Here is a 19,659-nt window from a genome sequence, read left to right on the forward strand (position 1 = left end):
AGATTTACTATGTCTGTTTTAAGACTCTTAAAAAAATAAACATAATTTGGTTAAAGTAGAAGTTGGTGTAGAATATCTTGAGCCAATTATGAAGTAAACTCTGTCTGACATTTCTTGAGACAATTGAYTTTGTAAACCAGGAAGAATCATCASTGAATTCTGCTGARTACAYGAATTTATAGTTTTAGTGATGGAAATCATCTCTTTGAAGCTGTTATTAAGTAATGAGATAATCTATAACTGCAAGGAGATTAGAAGACAAATAAAAACAAGTATGAACCCAGAAGTCTGCTTTTTTTTTAAAGACAGCAGTACTATTTTACAKTAACTTTCATAATTACAGCTAATACAGTTTTCTAACTTTCCTTATATTTCAATCCACATCTGAATTTTTATGATTACTTCTTTATATTACTTCAGCAAGACATTAAAAAATAAAATCACTCTCTTCACTTTTGTGCTACAGGGAAAATCTTTTATTTCCTAGCAAATTTCAGTAATAAAATTCTATTTCAACAATATGACAAATTGCATATTTGATACATCCTGGCCAGGGAATGGCCTCCTTCTATTCACTTTCTCAAATTCAATAGAACACATTTTATTGTTATCGAAAATACACAGTGGATCTAATTCTTCAATGTTTCACATTCTGTGCAGTCACTCATGGCATGGCAAAGTGATGGATTGCAAAGTATTTGCATCATTCTTTCACAGTGCCCTAGGAAAATCAGATCTTCTCACTGCACCTACAGTGTTAGCTGAGAWGAGCTAACATTCCTAAAAGAATTTTACAAAATTCTTATGCTTTCACAAACATTCAGTTGGGAAGTACAACTTGCCTTCTCTCAGTCAGGTGCTGCTGGGAGTACAGACAAGAAGCCAGACAGGAATCAGAAATATGACTACATTGTGGTAGCAAAGGATGGTGAATATTTCAATGAAATGAACTGTCAGTGTGGCTGGACTAAGAAAGCGTTAGCAGATGTTTGCTTATGTATTTGGTAATTTTAAGTTTTACATCTAATCGAAAAGTGAATTTAGTGAAACTCCATAGTCAGCAACAACTTTTTGTTTTGTAAAATGGGATTTTGTGCATTTTTTTCAAACTGAGGCTAAATGTAGCAGTCTTTTATTTTCAATAAATGGTTCAAGTCTTAGCATACATGATCTCTGAAGAATCAGTCACTTTAAAATTTCTTACTAGCACCATTCCCTCAGGAAAGAAATTAATTTTCAATGCCATGCTTTTTAAATATCTTATTTAAAATTAACTAAAGAGTCAAACATTCCAGAAGCTACTTGAACTAAGCATGGAAATTTTCATTGAAAATTACAGGTTTTGAGCATGGGAAACAAAGCATTTGTTTCACAAGATGTTTATTTCATCATCTCTAATGATCACATCTTTCACATTGCAACAGGGAAATGGGAATATGACTTCTTTTAATTTGCAGATCTCCAAAGCTGTAAAATATCAAATCCATTGTATTTACCACATACCTGTAAACAACAGCTTTTCCAGCTCCAAATGCCCCCACAATTAAATCTGGAAAAAGCAAAATTGCTTCAGAATAGCCATAAAGAAATCTCTCACATACTTCTTCCCAGCATAAATTAGATAATTTACATTTAAATTGCAGTAACACAAAACAAATATGATAATTTCTTTCTAAGAAATTTTTGTCACAAGTGTACCTGAGAGAAAACATTTCACRTGTCAGAGATGGTCTCATACATGTCTTGGCTGCATCTAGTAAGTGCCAATATATTTAACACAAGGTGACCCATGCCACAGCCTTACTGCTCTCCAACTTCATCATAGGTGGAAAAAATGCTATTAAACTCTATGCATTTCATGCCAAATCTTTAATTGTCCATTACATGAAGAGCTGCAATCAATTTCTTGCCACTTTCATACAAGTCATGCTGAAAATTTGTGTTCCTTCCCTACAATCCTCCCATTCTGTTTTGTGTTTTAAGTAATTTTTTCTCTAATTTAKGCACCACATCTCTGTGCAAATAAATACAGTGCAAGGTCAGAGSACACCTGATTTCATAGCTTCTAATGTTTCCAGCATTGCAGCAGTATGTGTTAAGACTTACAATAGTTATCCATCTAAAGCTGTCATGACAGATGRAGTCAACAACATAGGCACTACACACGTACTTGGGCGTGTCTTTGTTGATGGTCATTGGCCTGAGTTGGGGAATCTACAGGCCAGAATGTTTCCTCTTTTTGCCTRCAGTCCCCATACAGGGATCTTTGGAAAGATCCAGACTGGCTTGCTGGATCCATTCAGACCTGCCAGACAAAATCTGGAGCAAAGCCATGAGGAAAAAGGATCAATTTTCTGCTGCCTCTGCCTTTAGACAGAGTTTTGTTTCATTTTCAAAGCCCCCAGAGTCCATCTGGGCACAGCTTTCATTCCACCRTTGCCATCATTCAACATGACTGACGTGTTGAATTCAGAAGACTGAGCCTTACAACAGACCTTGCAGTGGTACAGACTGGCAACCTAAATTGATCTAAATAAGTTAATTAAATCATTACTTAGGCTTGTAAACAAAACTTTACTTGCTGCTTCTATAGTTTGAGCACTGGTTTGCTTAAGAAGCCCTGAAGTCATGGAGCATTATGCAAATACAAAGCTTTGATGTTAATTAGCTGGATGAGTTTGGTCCAGGGCTGGCAGTGTGTTTTCTAGTGCTCCTTTGTCTTTCAGAGGGTCAGGATTTCAGAAGTTTAAACAAATACTTCACATGGGCAACAGMCAGTCCTTCATTGAAATCCACTATTATTGTCCTAGTAGGAGCAGACACGGACAGTTTATGGGTCTGATCCTCTCTTTGTACAACATTTACATTTTTCTAATTTCATTGGCCTTAGAGAAATATGTTTCAGGGTCAGTAACACTTCAAATAGCAGAAGAAAAGAAGTGGTTTTGTCTCCTTTTTCGGACATTTGTGAGTCGTTTTCATTAGTAGCTTTCATAGACAACTTGCACACAGTACCAAAACCTAAAGATGTTTTCCTCTTAAATAAACAACTGATTCAGACAAAGCTATCACCACGAAGGCTGTACCATGTACAAATAGAACATTTCCTGGCACCCATAGTAACGCTCAAAAAAGGTTTAATATTTTGTTGATTTTTTTTTGCTTCTATTCTAGGGGGTTTTTGTGTATTCTGTGTTTGGTGGGGTTTTCTTCTGTTGTTTTTTTTTTTTTTTTAAGAAAAAAGAAACAATATGTTATGAACAAAAAGTGAAAGACAAGATGGCAAAGGTTTCGCTTCCGCTCTTCCCAAATGGGCACTCTCTATGAATTCTATAGCAGACTTGACTTAGGATATGTACTGCTTCATACCACACTTGATAACTCAAAAGATTTCAGGGCTAAGTTATATGAGACAAAACAGGTAGACACCCAARACTTATTTAGATCCTGGCCTAGTGATGAATTCATAATGCACTCTTTCATTAAAAAATAAAGATTAAACACACAACTTGGGTAAACTTAATAAAATTTAGCCTGTTAGAATCTGAAGGTGAGAGCAATGAGCCTGTCAGACACAGCTGACCTCACTAGTGAGAGTGAATGCAATTTCAGTGTGTACTGCTGCGCAGAGGTCCCCTCTACCTTGACATACCCACTTCAATATTAAAGAGGATTTTGTATTATCTGCTTAATGACTAAATCCTGGGCTTTTGGCACAAAGCCCAGCTTATTCAAAGACAGAGAACGATGGGTCTAGAGGACTGGTAGGCCTCAGCCACCAGTAGACTGGTTTTCCATGAGCAGACTTTCCACATTGGCACCTCAGCCAGGCTTGGAGACACAACAGGTAAAATGAGGATTCTCAAGCATGGCACCATCACAAAAGCCCTATTTAAGACTACTTTAAGGGCAACCTTAAGGGCACAAAGGAATGTGCTCATCCTGCTCTTGTTTGGAAGCTCTTGCTTTTACCCTGACATGTCATTTATTTTTTGGTCTAAGCCATGCTTATGCTTGATCCAAAGAGTTTGAATGAGTGAAACTACTCAGTAGAGAAAGTGGAATTAAGAATGAATATGCAAAAACCACCCCCATATTTATATCCAGTAGTAACTTCTACAATCTAATGTAAGRACAAAATGATTATATATTCAAGCAGAGCATTTACTGGAAGATTTAAGAAGGTATTTTTCTTTATTTTGTCTTGTTCTGTTACAAAGCAGTAGTTTCACTCTTCTTTCTTTCATTGCTTTTATGGAGTGCAATTCCTATACCCATAATTGGAAAAAAGAGTTCTGGTGYTGATATGAATGCATAAGATTTGAATGCACATCCAACCAGAGCACTTTTATAAGCATAATTTTTGAATTTTTTTGTGTATTTTGCAGAAGAAAAGTTTACTAATCACTTCTATTAAAGAAATGCATGACATATCTAAATTATCTGAATTTGGGCAACTTTCCCCTCCTAAAAATAGAGAGAAGTTTTATTTATTAGTTCTTGTTAATGCTACGCATGCAATGTCACTGATGCAAAGGTCACTAGCTGAAAAACAAGTTTTTTAATAAGCAATTACACAGCAGAAAAARCCATTTTTTAAAAACCAGATTAACTCCTTATAACCCTTCCAAATAGAGCCTGAAAAAAGTATATGAAAACCTTTACTCCTTTGCATCAGCGAGGGTTTTTTCTCAAGCTCAGATTAAAATGTGGGATTAAAACACCAAAACACAGATGGAGATGTATGAGAATCACAAAATCTCCTTCAGTTCTTCTTTTCTCATATTTCATGTTCTGGGATGAGGAGGGACCTCACTGTTTTAGTTAAATGACCACTTTGTCTATGTCATCTGTTTTAGAAGATTCTCTTTTAGCTGCTCCCCTTCAGAGAAGCAAAGATCTGTAAGGAAGGGTTGGTGACACCCATGTGCTTCTGCCTCATTGCTGTTGAGGAATATATGTGTTATGGGGTCACAACCACATTGCAAAAACGAAGAAAACAAGCACGGAGMGACTCCACAGGAATTTTTAACTTCCATTTCAACACAGCTTGTGGGTTGTATGCAGTAAAGTCCCTGCTGGTGGAGTTCACAGAGCTTAATGCTGAAACAAGTGTGTTTGGCACATATTCAAAGAAAGTCAAGGGGCACTGCACAAAGTTAAACAATCCTAATACTTATTTCAAACTTTACTTKGCTCTGAAGAGAAGGGTTGCAAGATGCTTTCTGGTGCAGAAAGTCTATTTTTTGAGATAAAATAATCATAAAAAGCTAGGGAGATAGCGCTGGAAGGGACACTGGATTTTGAAAGCTTCTCTGTTCACCTGCACCTTCTGCCATGTGGCTGTGCCAAACCTGAAACATTGTGTGATGAAGGGCAGAAACTTGCCATGATGCTCACTAAGCCTTCAACTAAAGGAAGGAAGTAGGAAGATCAAGAAAGTCCTACTTCCAGTTTCAACAAGATATATTCATTCATTAACTTGAGAAAATTCTTTGATCCCCTGGTATTTTTAAAGGATATCTCCATTCTCTGTGAGAGATGCAGCCTCAGGGAGTCTGAGCAGGGAGGAACATGCATCATGTTCAGCACCACACTTGGTTGGAGCCTGTCCAGCAATCCCAAGAGAAGCTGCCAAGACATGGTGTCTCATATCGGTATGCAGGGGACAGYGGCCAAGAAAAACAACCAATGAACAACTAGGTAACTGACAAACACCTCACTTGTCAGAAACCCAAAAATGAAATGACGGCTGGGTCACCTCCCTGCTGCAGCTCTACCAGGACACAGACAGGAAAATGTTAACTTTGGGGACTCAGAATGATTTGCTGACAGCTYTAGACATAACTTTGTGCAGTCTGTCAGTTTCATTGTATAGTATAGAAGGCACTGGAAAATAATTTAATTTTATTTATCTGAATACAGGTGCTAATGGAAATTTTGTAAAAGTGAGTGAGAAAACAGCTGAACTATAAACCCTGTTAAAAAAAAATCTTTGCGAATCAGGTGCAAAGAAAAGGTGCYAGAAAAGCCCATGATTGTATTATATTTGTTTTCTAGGATTTCAGTGTGTATTACATCCCCAAATCTCAGTAGGAAAGGTTCAGACTAAAACTTCCTTTAAACGGCCATCACAACTTCAGGCTTGACCATAGTAAAGGACACAGGCCTGTCCAGTATAGCCAACTTTATTTAAGAATTTTGGCTAAATACTACAAACAGCCATTGTTCAAAKCAGAGTCACTTTCTTCAAATCCTATAATTCTCAGCTGCTTTAATTCTTCTCTTCTTTTAAACCATTCTGTTAGCAGATCTGTTATGGCCAACACCCAAGGCTAATTCGTATCAATGCTTCCCTAACATTATTCATTATATTTAAAAAAACTCCCAAAGAGGACAGTTAATGATTTACCACTTCAGTAAAAACCTACTCACTTGGATCAATTGCTTTACCCTTATATTCTACTGGGCATGATACTGTGATTTCATAGAACATAATGAAAAATTTTAGAAATACATACCTATCAATTACAAAGATTATAATTTCCCATAAAATCAACMTATTTGTACACATTTCTTGGCTTGWCACTGCATTTTTGACTGAGTATTCATGTGAAAAAATAATTAGCTGGTAGAAACACTTCAGCTCTACTGCATTTACTGGGAGAATGCAAGCTGTTGTTCTGGCTCCCACACACAGCAGTCCCCTCTCATCAGAGCAGATGCAGCTTCTCATTGATTTAATTTGTTTGTCTTCCACAAATCTCCTGGACCAACTTCATAATTTAATCATCACTGGATKCTGATTTGTAATATTGTTGGCACAATGCCTATTATTCTCAAAAAAACATATGAAGAATGCTTGCCTCTCAGAAAGAAATTTGAGGATTTTTTTCCTGCTGTTTGAGTTAATGTACTCAGCAGACGGAGCTGTCAAACACTCCTATTTTATTAAGATTAGACTGGATTGCTGAAGTTCTGAGGAAGTTTTGTCTTTTTATTACACTTCTTTTCTTCTTAAAATGCTTCTAGAGTATTTTGATATGAACTACATTATATTCTTAAGATAGTAACTGAGTCCAAAATAAAAGGGTGTAAAGATGCCTTTATCTATTTCCCTGCTCTGACAAAGRCTTGACAGAAAAGAACAACCAYAAGAACAGGCCAATAGCTATGTTARTGCTCAAATAGGACACTATGAAGATGAAGCTTCAGTGGTACTGATTCCAGAATGACTCTCTTAAGTTAACAAGGAAGACTTACACAAGCATCTAAACAGGCAGGGAGCAGASACAATAGTGCATAATTTATTTGAGCAATTAACTAATCAACAGTCTGAGCAGTGAATTCATCCAAAGCACTGTTCTGAATCTACGCACACAGTTAAAAGAAACTGCTTAAATCATCCTGATTCACAAACACATTTGAAGAAACCACAGTCTTCGGGAGGATATGCCACAAGAAGAATGCAAGTTTAATGAGTTGAGTAAGTTATTCATTATAAACTATTTGCTCAGCTATAATCAGCAATCAAGTGACTGAACATATGCTGAAATGTGAGGGTGGAAACCCTACAGCCTCCAAACGTCTCAGCCGTGCACAGACAGATGAACCAGCTGGAATTGCAGCACCAYCACCTAGATAATCACAGACTCCAGGCACTCAGTGGGGCCAGCTTTGAATGGATGCCCAGAAGCCAAAAGAAACAAATTTCATTCCCATTAAACAGATTAATGGATTTCTTTTGTTCCTATGAAAATTGAACTATGTTAATAGAAAAAGAAAAATAAAATCTTAAATAAAACTGTAATTCAAAATGCATGCCTTTGCTTCATTCCCTGCTCCAGGCCTTGATGACACACATAAAGATCAGGATGGAGCAAAGGGGCCCTAAAAGTCCCAGATTTACAGGACAGTGGAAGTTGCCTTGAAAGTTACCATTATGCATCCCAGATGTTCTCCCAGCACAGAAACAGGCAGGAAGATTGTGCTGAGGCAGGTATTTCAGAGTATCTTTATGCAAACCTTGCAGAGCKGCTGTTACAGAGAATACCATGGTTATATAAATTGTGTTACAGTCCAGATCAGTACAGCCTCAGACACAGCACAATACTGTTTTGCTATGTCCTCACCTAAGCACAGAATCTTACACAGAATTTCAGCTACCATTGTATTTGCACTTAAACTGATGGGAAAAGCCTGTCTTATGTCTTTTCAGTTCAATAACCTCCTTTATTTCTTTAATCACATTTACTATTTTTTATGAATGTCAATCCAGAATAATGRCATTAAGCCAGTATTTACTATTGCAGAAGTGAGATCAGATCTTCTCTTTTGAATGTGACCTTAGAACATGAGTTGTCAGAAAATGGTGAAATGAATCATCTGCTGCAAGGTGTTACAATTATGTCAGTGTTAGTAAATTAGTAGCAGAGAATATGCCTGTGTGCTGTATCCATACTGTCTGCAGTGGTATCATTAATATAGTCCTAAAGCAGCTTGCCCATGCCCATTTTTAGACTACAAAAGTGAGCATGTAGCAACCCTGYTTTGGCAAAAAAGTAAGTTTGATGGTGTAGACAAGGAGTGTTCAATGATAGYTCAAAACCAAAGACAGCATATTTCATTTCCTAGTGTAGATGTAACTTAGGAGGATTAATTGGTCTTTTCCTTCAAATATTGGGTACATGTTGTATACTGGAGACATAGTGAGTATTTYRTGTAAGTATGGTACTAAGCTTGTCAGCTAAGAAGACTGGGAAAGATGCACATGGTTTGTTCCCCTGAAGAGTCACATCAAAAAGCACAAAAATGGCTTGGTACAATCTATCTGACGGATATGCTTAACCTATTTCCTTTTACTTGTCTTATCTGACTATAAAGTTTAATCTTACATGACTACAGAGAAAGGAACATCCATCCATTCATTACCACCATCACCACTGTCTGGCATTGCAATCCTGCTAGGTGAGGAAGAGCCCTCTGTTTGGGGCTGAAGGTGATGAACACCAGCACAGAGAGGGCACATGCATGAGTGACACAGCTGTTAGGAAGATCAGCAGTTTTCTGTCTCTACTGCTTCTCAGGGTTGAAAATTTCCCATTACCTCCAAGCCTGCAAGGCAGAGACTGCCATATTATCACCCCTGTCTCTGTTGATAAAGGAACAGTTCTGGGTACATAACATCTGGAGTGTCTGCAAGCATGACACAATTTGTGGAACTCCTTCCCTGGAAAGCTCAGAGATGTAAACCAAAGGTTGTACTTAGTAACAAAAACTCAAGTCTTCCCTGTTGAAAAAAATCTCCGTGTTTTCACAATGCTGTGAGTAGAGGTCTGTTACTCTTACAGTGATAACATCTGTGCAGGGACAGCTGAAGACAGATGGTCATTACACTGACAGGACTGCTAACAAGAAGGAAAAGCAGTTCTGTCTGCATGCTGACCCTACCACAGAAAGTTCCATATTTAGGTATGATGTTGACTAGTTAGTCATTCAGCTGTCTGTATCCTGTGCTTGTGCAAYAAGGCAGGGCATGAGCTTGAGCACTGTGTTAGCACTTACCACTGTGTCCATATTTGTGTATTGTTAGTACAGATTAGGCAAGATTTAGTGTGTGCAAGTTAGTACTCTCCCAGATAGCAGCTAGGAAAGGTCTGGGGAACTGCCTGGGCCAAAGACCTTTCCCAAAAGGCAGTTTGGGTATGGCCATCCTGTTTCARTGGTTTCATCTGGTGGCAGTGAGCTGTGCTGTGCCGTGCTATGTAGCCTCAAGGCCAGACCACAGTTCCTGGCTCACTTTATTTTCTTCCACAAATATAATTAATTATGGATACCAATGAAAAAGATTTGGGATGATTGTTTCATCAAGTACTAATTCTGATTTGCTTCTCAGTAGAGAAGAYACTGCTCTTTTTTATGTTGGTTAAGTATGAAGCACAGGTCAATGATTAAATCTTTATTAGAAGCAATACTTTACCGAGACACAAGTCATAAATTACTAACTGCTCTTTTACATAAAAATAGATGAAGAAGAGGAGAAGAGGCAGAACTGTTGGCAAGACTGAACAATTATTTGGTACAGCAGAACTGRTGTACCATTTTTATTGCACAAGGAACAATTAAACATACAGGATTGCCAAAACACAAGGCTGAGGGAAGAAATATGTCAGAAGTCTGTAAAATAACAGTGGACTGCAGAATTGTTCACCGTCTCTTCATACAAGAAATAGGGCACCTCCAAAGAAACTGTCCAATGGAACATTCAAGATTTGACTGGGACACAGTGAGAATAATTACTTCACAGAATATTCASCTGGGCTGTGGGGATCCTTGACAAATACTGCACATGCCAGAAGTCTGCATAAGTTCTACAGCTGACTGAGTAAATTCATACAAGAAAAGTGTGTCAGAGTATACTAATTTTGGTGGTGCCATCTCGGACTCAGGGCCACCTTGATACTTCCATTGGTTAATGCTCGTGAATACTCTAGGAAATATCACAACAACTGTACAATTCCTAGGATAAGTATGTTGGCCACTGCTGGAAACATGCTATGGTGCTAAACAGATCTTTCATCTGTATCAGTATGGCTGTATTATGCTCTTCCCAGTCTGCTCTGCTACTCCACCATTAAACTTGCCTGCGATCAGTTTTCTCCCAAATTTGTTATAGAGCTGAGGTAATGGGAGACAAGAGACTCTTTCTCTGCCTTTCCTAAAAAAGACCAGAAAGTGGGGGGTGGGGAGGATTCTCTCCCTTCGGTGGCCAGGAGTTGCAGGAAGAGGAGAAAAGTAAAACTACTCTATCCACAGGAAAGGTGAGGGATTTAACAGTACTGTGTACTAGGGAGTCTTCATTTGTTTCCTATTTCCTTTTCTATACTCACATTTGGATGAAGAGAAAAATCCAGTCCTTCCAGTACCAAATTGCTGTTCTCCGGAAGGCGAATACATAGTCCCAGCCTGAATTGAACTCCCAGCCAAGAGAGGATTTAACCCTTGTCCAATGGGAAATAAAACTGACTGTGATTCACCTTCACATTTTAGAAACTGTATCCCTGAACTTGTAATCGAAGAGAAGTGGTTCCTGGGGTCAGTACCGCAATCCCAGGATGAAGCTCAGTGGCATGTGATAAGAAATTATACAAACAGGTGGTATCTTCTGCCCTCTGGGTCAATGACCTGCTCCAAAAACATTAACACATGGTCCGATTTAAAGAAGGTCTGAACCTACAAAAGCTCTGAAAATGCTACACAGTGCATCAGAAATGGCAGAGTAACYGCCATGTCTCAGCCTCCCATTTCCTAGCATGGATATGCTTGCCTCATGAACAATGTCAGGCACAAGGGCTTGAGTAAATACACAAGCACAGTTGTAGTTACACAAGTCAGTCCTGAACAATAGAACTCTAGCTGTGGAGGAGCCAYTTGGTTGGAGGATCTCATCTTAGACAGTGGCAATGTATGTTTATACCTGCAGCCAGACGTTACAGCTGTCTCTCATCTCCCAGTCCAGAACTTCTGAGAACAGAACAGAACTGAGAATGGCAAGACAGAAAAATCTACTTTTATTACATTTTTCTTTTTATAAAATGGTTGTTTTTAGAATATACACATTAGAAAGCTTAAATTATTTTTTTTTATATTTTTTTTCCTAATCTTTYACAATCCTCTTTGAATCACAGGCACAAACACTAGTTTGGGAAGCATGGAATTAAAGGCTGATTTTCTAGACCTCCTATAGCCAGCAAGACTCTGTTTCTCTAACATAAAACTTCCTTCCTAATCCTTCCAACTTCAGAATTTTGTTTCCTCCTTTTACAAGGGCTGCCCTTCAGCATTTCCGTCAGGAGGTGAAGAAGAAAAGCTCTTTGACACAAGAAGGATTACTTACTTCATTGCCTAATGTGTTTRTCCTAGGCTCGCATTTCCCTGTATTATTTCCTTTCTTTTATTTTTCCCCTTTATGCCATAGRAAGGCACTCTATTTTTGTGCTAACACTGTACAATGTTTGCACTGTTTTTACTATTTTGGGGCTCTAAATCTTCATGACTGACAGTATGGTTTTTCTTCTCATTTTCTGAGAGATTTTCACCAGTACTGTGGTCTGCTCACCCAGATATTCAACTGAGGGGTGGAGGGAAAAGCTAGTTACAATAAACACAGGGTGGTGTTTGTTTAGTTTTCTTTTTTTTTAAAGGTAATTCATGTAATAAAACCAAATGATCTAACACATAGCGAGCTGATAAGACTGTGAAATTCTGCAAGTAGGATGCATAGTGGAGGCCACAATGAAAATTAGACAACTCACAATTATAGCAGTTCTTCAGTACACACTTGGAAAGATCAAGACTCATYRCCCCAGCTTTCCAACAATTGCTTARAAGATGCTCCATGTAAAGTATGCTAATATAGCAGYGAGACTTCTCTTTTTTCTTCCCTATGTGAGTCAAAGAATCTCTCCCTTTGCTCTATCTTTTCAATCTTAGCAATGTCAGGAATGCAATATCCTGTTTTCTTTGGTTTTGCTGGGGGGCCTTGTGGGTGCTTTAGGAAATGTTTAAATGCTGAAACTTTAATAAAGAGCTCTGTTGTCCAAGAGAACCTCATTAGTCACGGACAATGAAAGACTATTAATAGCAACATCAACAATWTGCAAACAAAAAGTCAGAACAGTGTTTAAAAGCCCTTTCTTCTCTCAAATGCTAAAGATCCTCTTACTTTAGTCTCATGATAGCTTCACTTTATTACTCTCCAGTCAGCTTTTCTGTTTGTAAAACTGTAATTCCTATCATAAACACCCCTTCCAAGAAATTCCCTTCCTCTTTTGGAAAGACACCTATTTCAAGGTTTTTACAATCCATCACAATAAGGTAAAAGACCCTATTTTTGTCCCTTTGAAAAATTACAATTTTCACTGTTGAAATGATACAACTTTAAAGAGCTCTAGCCTTGAAATAACCCAGGTGAACAGGAAAGATTTCATAGTAAGTCAGGGAAACACAGACTGTTAGCATTTTATTGTGGATGAACCTTTTACWATTGTAAAACATGTTTTACTGCATGCCCTTGCTAAGGCTTCTGAATAGTGATGAAAAGAAACCAAACAGATTTGCTTCCAGGTAAGCCCACTTACAAAACTACTTAGATGGTAGGAAAAATTTTCTTTAAACAATGAACACTTCCCTGCAAAACTTAACTAATGTTACAAACTTGATCAACAGAAATATATGCCAGGTAAACTCATTAGGARGAATCAAAGCTAACTAAAAAGAGTCCATATAGCAAAATGGAAACATAAAAGGGATGGAGAGGCCCAAATAAAACAACTGTTTTAAGCAATTTGCATTCTCTCTGCTTTTTTGTAATGCAATCAAAACCATTAACTATATATAGATCAGTGTCTCTTTAGTCAGCAAAAAACAACTTAGCAACACAACCAAATCAATCCCTTCTTCAACAGTGCAACATGTTTTTAATTAAGAAAGAATGCCAGGATGAAGGAGACCTTACAAGTTCAATAAGCTGAGAGCATTCAATCTTTGGAAGTGGGGGGAAAGGGTTAAGCTTTTTATTGTAAACTTCACATGTTTTATGTTAATACAACTATTTAATCCCTTTCTTGACTTTCTGATCATGACTTTTGACAGGAAAGGGAGTATTTGTTTTGTCTGATTTTAACTCTCAGGAAAGCAAACTGGAACTGTCCAGAAATGTCTATCCTTTATTCTGACCTCTGCCTTCCAAAAGGAGTTTAGGTATGATGCATTTACCAGAGAATGGAAGTATGAAATTCCCTTTCTAATGCAGAARTCTTACCTGGGTAATCATTCTTGTCTACATCTGAGTCTCCTCTTAGAGTRAAGCCAAATCCCGAAGGCATGGACTGTGAGGCCCAGGCTCCATTGAGAACCTGGGAAGGGTTAGTGTTTAACCCGTTGCTGTATCCATTGTAAATGAGCACTTTCCCTCTTCTGTCTTCTCCTGCAAATGGTGCACCAATAGCAATGTCTGCAGTGCAAAAAAAAAAAAAAAAAAAAAAAAAAAAAAAGAATAAAAAGAATGGACAAAATTAAAACCTAACTCCCTGTAGGAAAACAGACACAAATGACTTCTGCTACAAACATGCAAGAACTTCAACACTCTGTACTTCTGTATGTATTTTAGTTCAAAGGCAAATACACAAAACATTTGCAGWGTCTTTTTGGTGTTAAACTTCCATGGCAAAAGCTTATAAAATAATCCTRTGAAGAGGTTATTGAATTATACTAMATAGCCAGTCCACACTGGATTCCTCTACATTTCCAGGGCAGTTAATTAGCTTTAATAAACCAAGASCTAATGAATGCCTGCTTCTGCTTTCATATTTTCAAACCAGTGCAAATAYTCTTTGATTCCCCCTATCACGCAGTTAATAAGAAGCAGCTGTTAGATAAAACTAATTTTCTTTTTCCAGATAATGTATTTCACATAGACAAAAAAACTTCACCTCGCCAAACATCCAATGTTTTAGAATGCAAAAGAGAACAATGGAATATCATGTTTTCATCTATACCAATTCATCATCTTATTAAGTACATAGTACTGAGTTAGGAATTTCACAGGAGGCCYTAGGCACTGTGGAATGAAACACTTYAAYMCTTAAAAATGAGCTGCCATATCCAAGAAGCAGAACTGACAGTGCTYTTCTTAGTTTCTATGCATAGGATGTGGAGACAATCGTGTCTCACTTGACATTCAGCAGCTGCACTAGCTGAAGTAGCTAATAGGAAATAATAGAGGATATGTATCTATAGCTTTCATTTTTGGGTTCTGATCAAGGAACTGATGCTGGACYTGTTTATTAAGCTTGAAATGAGCACCTGGACTCTGCAGCTTCACTYGAAAGGCAAAAGTGCACCTCAACTCTATGACTGGCAAACTCAGTTACGAAGCAGAAGACTTTGGCTGTAGAGTCCTCTTAGTCTTTATACAATGACAGAAAAAAAGCAGCAATGTCTCCTGCCTGCCTCATGTGAATTCTGGAGAGAAGAGACCAACACTTCCTGCCCAGAGTAGCTGAGAGTATCTGCTATTGCTCACAGGTTGAAAACAAGAATTCTCCACCATGAGGTTCAGCTGGGCTGAGCTTCATGATGGGATTCCAGGACAAGCCAGGGAGGGTGCTCTCTGCAGTCACAATCCAATGGCTTCAACCCACAGGATGGTATTCATATTTTGTGCACTTTGAACCCCAATGCAATACTGTGACTCCTGACATCACTGATCCCTTGCACAGCAGCCACACAATGAGGATATTGCCCTAGAATCTAGTGGCTAGAGCACTGTGAAAAGCAGCCCTCAAGTTAAGGAGGAGCAAGATCCACTCATTTTTCCTTACTGGGACTATTCTAAAGGCTAATGTGCAAAAAAGGCTCCTCCAGGAAAAACATCTTGGTGTTTTAGATGCAGAGATGCCTGCTTTGAATATCCCTAACATCCTGGAAACAGTAAGTAAGGAAACGCATACAGGAAAAACCAAGGTGCAACTGGACCATATCTAGGAAGCCAACTCTATGTGCTCAAGGCATTCCAGCTATCTCAGGTAATCAAGCAGTTAGCTTAGTTGTGCTGCTTTCTTGAATGTAGGCTGCTGGTTAACTTACACGAACATTTTGTTCGAGTGCATGCGCTATAAACATTTGAAAAAGAACCCATTATGCACCTGTTTCTTTTAGTACTTAACTACCAGTGGAAGGCTGATTCCAAAATAGTACTTCTGTACTTGTCCAATTCTTACATTRTTGACAAAATGTTCTATATACTGAGACTCATCCAATTATCAAACCCTTCCAAGCATTTGAGAGAAGAACTCTGCTTTTTAAAAAGGGAAACATCTTAAGCATCATTAGCATTAGTGTAAATTAGTGAATTTCAAAGGCGGTTACATGTTAAAAAGCCTTTTCCAGCACTGCACAGACACTTGATTATGCTGCTTAGGCATTTTTAATTTCAATGTTAACAGAGAAATATTACATTACATGTAAATTACCATTATATCCGTCTTGATTGAGATCTCCAAGGTGTGTGATTGCACTGCCAAATCTACCAAACACTTCAGTGCCTGTCAGAATTTGAGCATCTTGGAAGAGGAATGCACTTTCTTGCAGGTACAGATAAACTTGCCCAACTTCTTTCGGTTTGCTCTCAAATTCTCGTTCCATAAAGAGAGGGGCACCAACTAAGATATCATCTAAACTGGAACAGTCAAACAAATAACAGTGTCACTGAGAGACTGAATGTAAACAACATGGTTTACACATTTGCTAAACAGGAAGCTGATAATTATTATACAGTCAGACTAAATGAGGTAAGAAGGCACTTCTGCTGGAGTCCTCATCCAAACACTTGGTCAAAGCATGGTCAATTAGGGAAGGCTGTCCACAGCTATACCCAGTCCAGTTTTGAATATCACCATGGATGGAGACTCCAAAACCTCTCTGAGCAACTACTTCCAGTGTCTGAGCATCGTCACAGCAAATGTTTCCTTCTATGTTTAAATGGAACTTCTTGCACTTCAATTTATGCCCACAACAGACACTGAAACTTRTACTTTGCAATTAATGATGCTGAAGTCAGGAATCTAATAAGAGGGAATATTTGTTACTAGAACAAATTCTGTAGATGTTCTTGAACACTGCTAGTGAAGATAAGTTTTAGCATAAAATCTAGTTTTTGCACCTTATACATCAGTAAGTGACCAAAAGAAAAAAAAAAAAAGCCTGTCACTTCACTGCAGGTTTTTGAGTAACGTACATGAAATACAAGTAGAGCATCAATTAACAGAGAATGTCTCATCCCTTCTTCAAATAGAAACTTGGAGACAAAGCCAAAGATCTATTTATGAAAACACTTCTGTTCAACATCACGTGCACAAGTAGTTGCACTGCTCATRTAATTTGCTGTACTGAGTATTAAAGAGAAAGGACATAATCAAATCACAAAAATAAAACGGTTAAAGGGAAAAGTTTTTCAGTCCATTATGCTACTCCAAGAAGAATCAGTAAAAGAACACAGACTGAYCAAAGCATATTTTGCATGTTGTTGTCCAAAACAGGCATGTTTCAGTACATGTTACCAACATTTATTCAGAGGAATAAAAAGACCCTTTTATGAACAGTGAAGAATAAAAACAAGTGTGACTGACAGACTCATAACAAGAAGTATTCTTAATGGATTATTCTGAGGTATGAAATGACAGTATCAGATTAACTACTGAAGGCTGCTCAAGCCCATATAATAAAAAAATTTGCATTATGTTCAGTGAACATGGATCATCTGTATTGAGGAAGTCTGTTACTGCAAATAACTAGTACTACTTGATCCCAGAATTTTTAATTTGGAAAACATATTGTCTTGCTCTAATGTGAAGATTTRTTCAAACAGATTTCCAATACTGATCTTTTCCCAAAGGCTTTACCTATTAGCAAACCAAATAGCAAAATYGCACTACAYTGTTTCTCCCARTCATGACAGAAAAAAAATCTGTACRATTTAATAGTAGCTCAGCTACTATTTTACCATGGATACATACTATGTTTCTAAAATTGATATCATAGAATTTATTACAGAATATTTCATTTAGAAAAAAAAAAATAATTACATTGTAGAACTTACATTCTGTAAATGACAAAAAACTTCCACAAATGTAATTTTTCTACTAAGCTTTATAGTATGTTTCCATAAAGCAAAATGTAATTCCAAAGGTCAGGTCACTTTGGTATAGCTGTCCTATTTTTTATGTTAGATTTTACACTATGGCATAAATAACTAAAAAAAGGAAGGAAGGAAGCAGATGCTAACTTGACATAAAAGGTGGGATTTTCCTTTCACACTAAATATCAAAAGTCCTCCTTTACTAATGGAAGATATTTGTAGTTGGGACAGAATAACAGCTGAAATGGTTGCCGTGAAACAATAGCAACAACAAAAGCAAATCATGAATGTTCTTTTTAAAATAAGTTATTTTACATATGCCAAGGACTAAAAGCATTACACAGTAGTACTGTCATCAATTACTATTTCAGTACTTCGCAGTCCAGATAGTCCCAGTACACTGGGACCCCACGGAGTTATATGCTGTATGAACCATGAAATAAAAGATGAGCTYGACTCCCTTGAATATTTTAGAAATGAGAAATTATAAGACTAAAGGAAGATTTTTTTAGAGGTGGTAAGGAAYCAAATCACTGAGAGCCAGAAAGCTCCCACTACATTGACATAAAATAAATAGATACCCAGATACCTTTAAAACCCTGGTCCATAGAGTAATATCCAGAGTGCCTAAAACAGTGAAAAGAGAGAGGTAGACTATCTATTGTGTACTAAAATTCTCAAAGCAGAAGCCTAACACAGAACACAAGATTTATCAGGTGAGATAGAAAGCAAGCAGACAGGAGMTGGAGCTTGTTGGACAGGGAGCACRGCAYCTCAGCTAGAAGGGCATAGTGGTTATTTTTCTGGGAAAATTTCAACTTTACTAAAATAAATGACACTCTAAAAAATGCATGAACAATCCAGGGAACAGGGATGAGAAGGCAGTAACTAAGATGGCCCATTTTCTGATGTACTGAGGGACAGGTGGAAGGAAGGCACTAATACACGGACATTTTCTATACTGGTTACAGGCAGCAGAGCCACCTGGATCACCTGCAGCACTTGGTTTGCCTTTCCTGCAGGTCTACAGATGTACTGCCCCCACCAAGGCCTTGCTTTCCTCACCCTCTTAATTTCTCTCCTTCTCTTCCAAAGCTGAGCTCTGTAGGTCAAAGCACGCTGCTTCAGCAAATTCTCCACAAAAGGGAATTCTCTGTTAGGCAATTCTAGAGGTTTTGGGATTACATTTTGGGAGTTTTTGTGCTGTCACATCAGTGTACTGTAGCTAGAAAGGAAGGATTTKTCAGCTACTCAGCTCTCTCTGATCCTCATTTACTTTTTTCTGGTTCCTCTTCAAGTGGGTAAAATAAGCAAACAATTGCTGCTTTCCATATWTTATACCCAGTTTTGTCTCTCAGCTTCTAAAATTTAATCATGCAGGTAACAAGCAGTTACAGGGGAATGGGGGGTATGTTCACTTTTTGGGTTCTAAGTAACTGTGTGATCAGTAATGTGCATTTTTGTTGGTGAAGGAGGATATTTCAATTGGCCTTTTAAACTGTATGAGTTTGTACTTACAAAATTGAGAGTTCTGAGTCAAATTCAGTTTGATGTGATTCCTCTTAAAAAGCTGTAAGAGTAAGTAAAAACAAAAGCTCCTGGATAGTAATATTAAACCATGAAGCACAGTTCAGTTTGCAGAGGTATTTTGARCTGGCTCATTAGATTTCATGACTGCACTAAGACGCTAGAGTTAACATAAATTATATATTAATTTTTGCTCCAACACAGAAATGTAAACAGCCACTATTTCTTCCCTTCTGATTAAAAAAAAAATCTTTAAAAAGCACAAAGCTGACCACCTGCTGAGACTGTGTGCCATTCCTTTGTATCCTGCAGAGTAATAAAAGCAGGAATATGGAAAATGTCAAGAGGTCAAAGTATAACTATGGAAAGCTTTGATATAGGCCAAATAAAAAAAAACAGTAAACAGTTTATTTCACTATTTTTATTGGACTGTT

At 37.7% G+C, this 19,659-nt stretch overlaps 1 protein-coding gene across 1 annotated transcript in view; it reads right to left on the reverse strand.

The window, feature by feature from the left end:
- ITGA8 (integrin subunit alpha 8) overlaps positions 1–19,659 on the reverse strand; it is a 108,038-nt gene that overhangs the window by 64,315 nt on the left and 24,064 nt on the right. Inside the window, exons 12-14 of the mRNA XM_057383274.1 lie at positions 16,035–16,240; positions 13,823–14,014; positions 1,504–1,549 (exon numbers count right to left, since the gene is read on the reverse strand). Coding sequence (XP_057239257.1) covers positions 1,504–1,549; positions 13,823–14,014; positions 16,035–16,240 — 444 coding nt within the window. The remainder of the gene's footprint in view (positions 1–1,503; positions 1,550–13,822; positions 14,015–16,034; positions 16,241–19,659) is intronic.

Source organism: Malurus melanocephalus, unplaced genomic scaffold (assembly GCF_030028575.1).
Source record: "Malurus melanocephalus ecotype Western Australia unplaced genomic scaffold, MMel_1.1 scaffold_14, whole genome shotgun sequence".
Lineage (NCBI taxonomy): Eukaryota > Metazoa > Chordata > Aves > Passeriformes > Maluridae > Malurus > Malurus melanocephalus.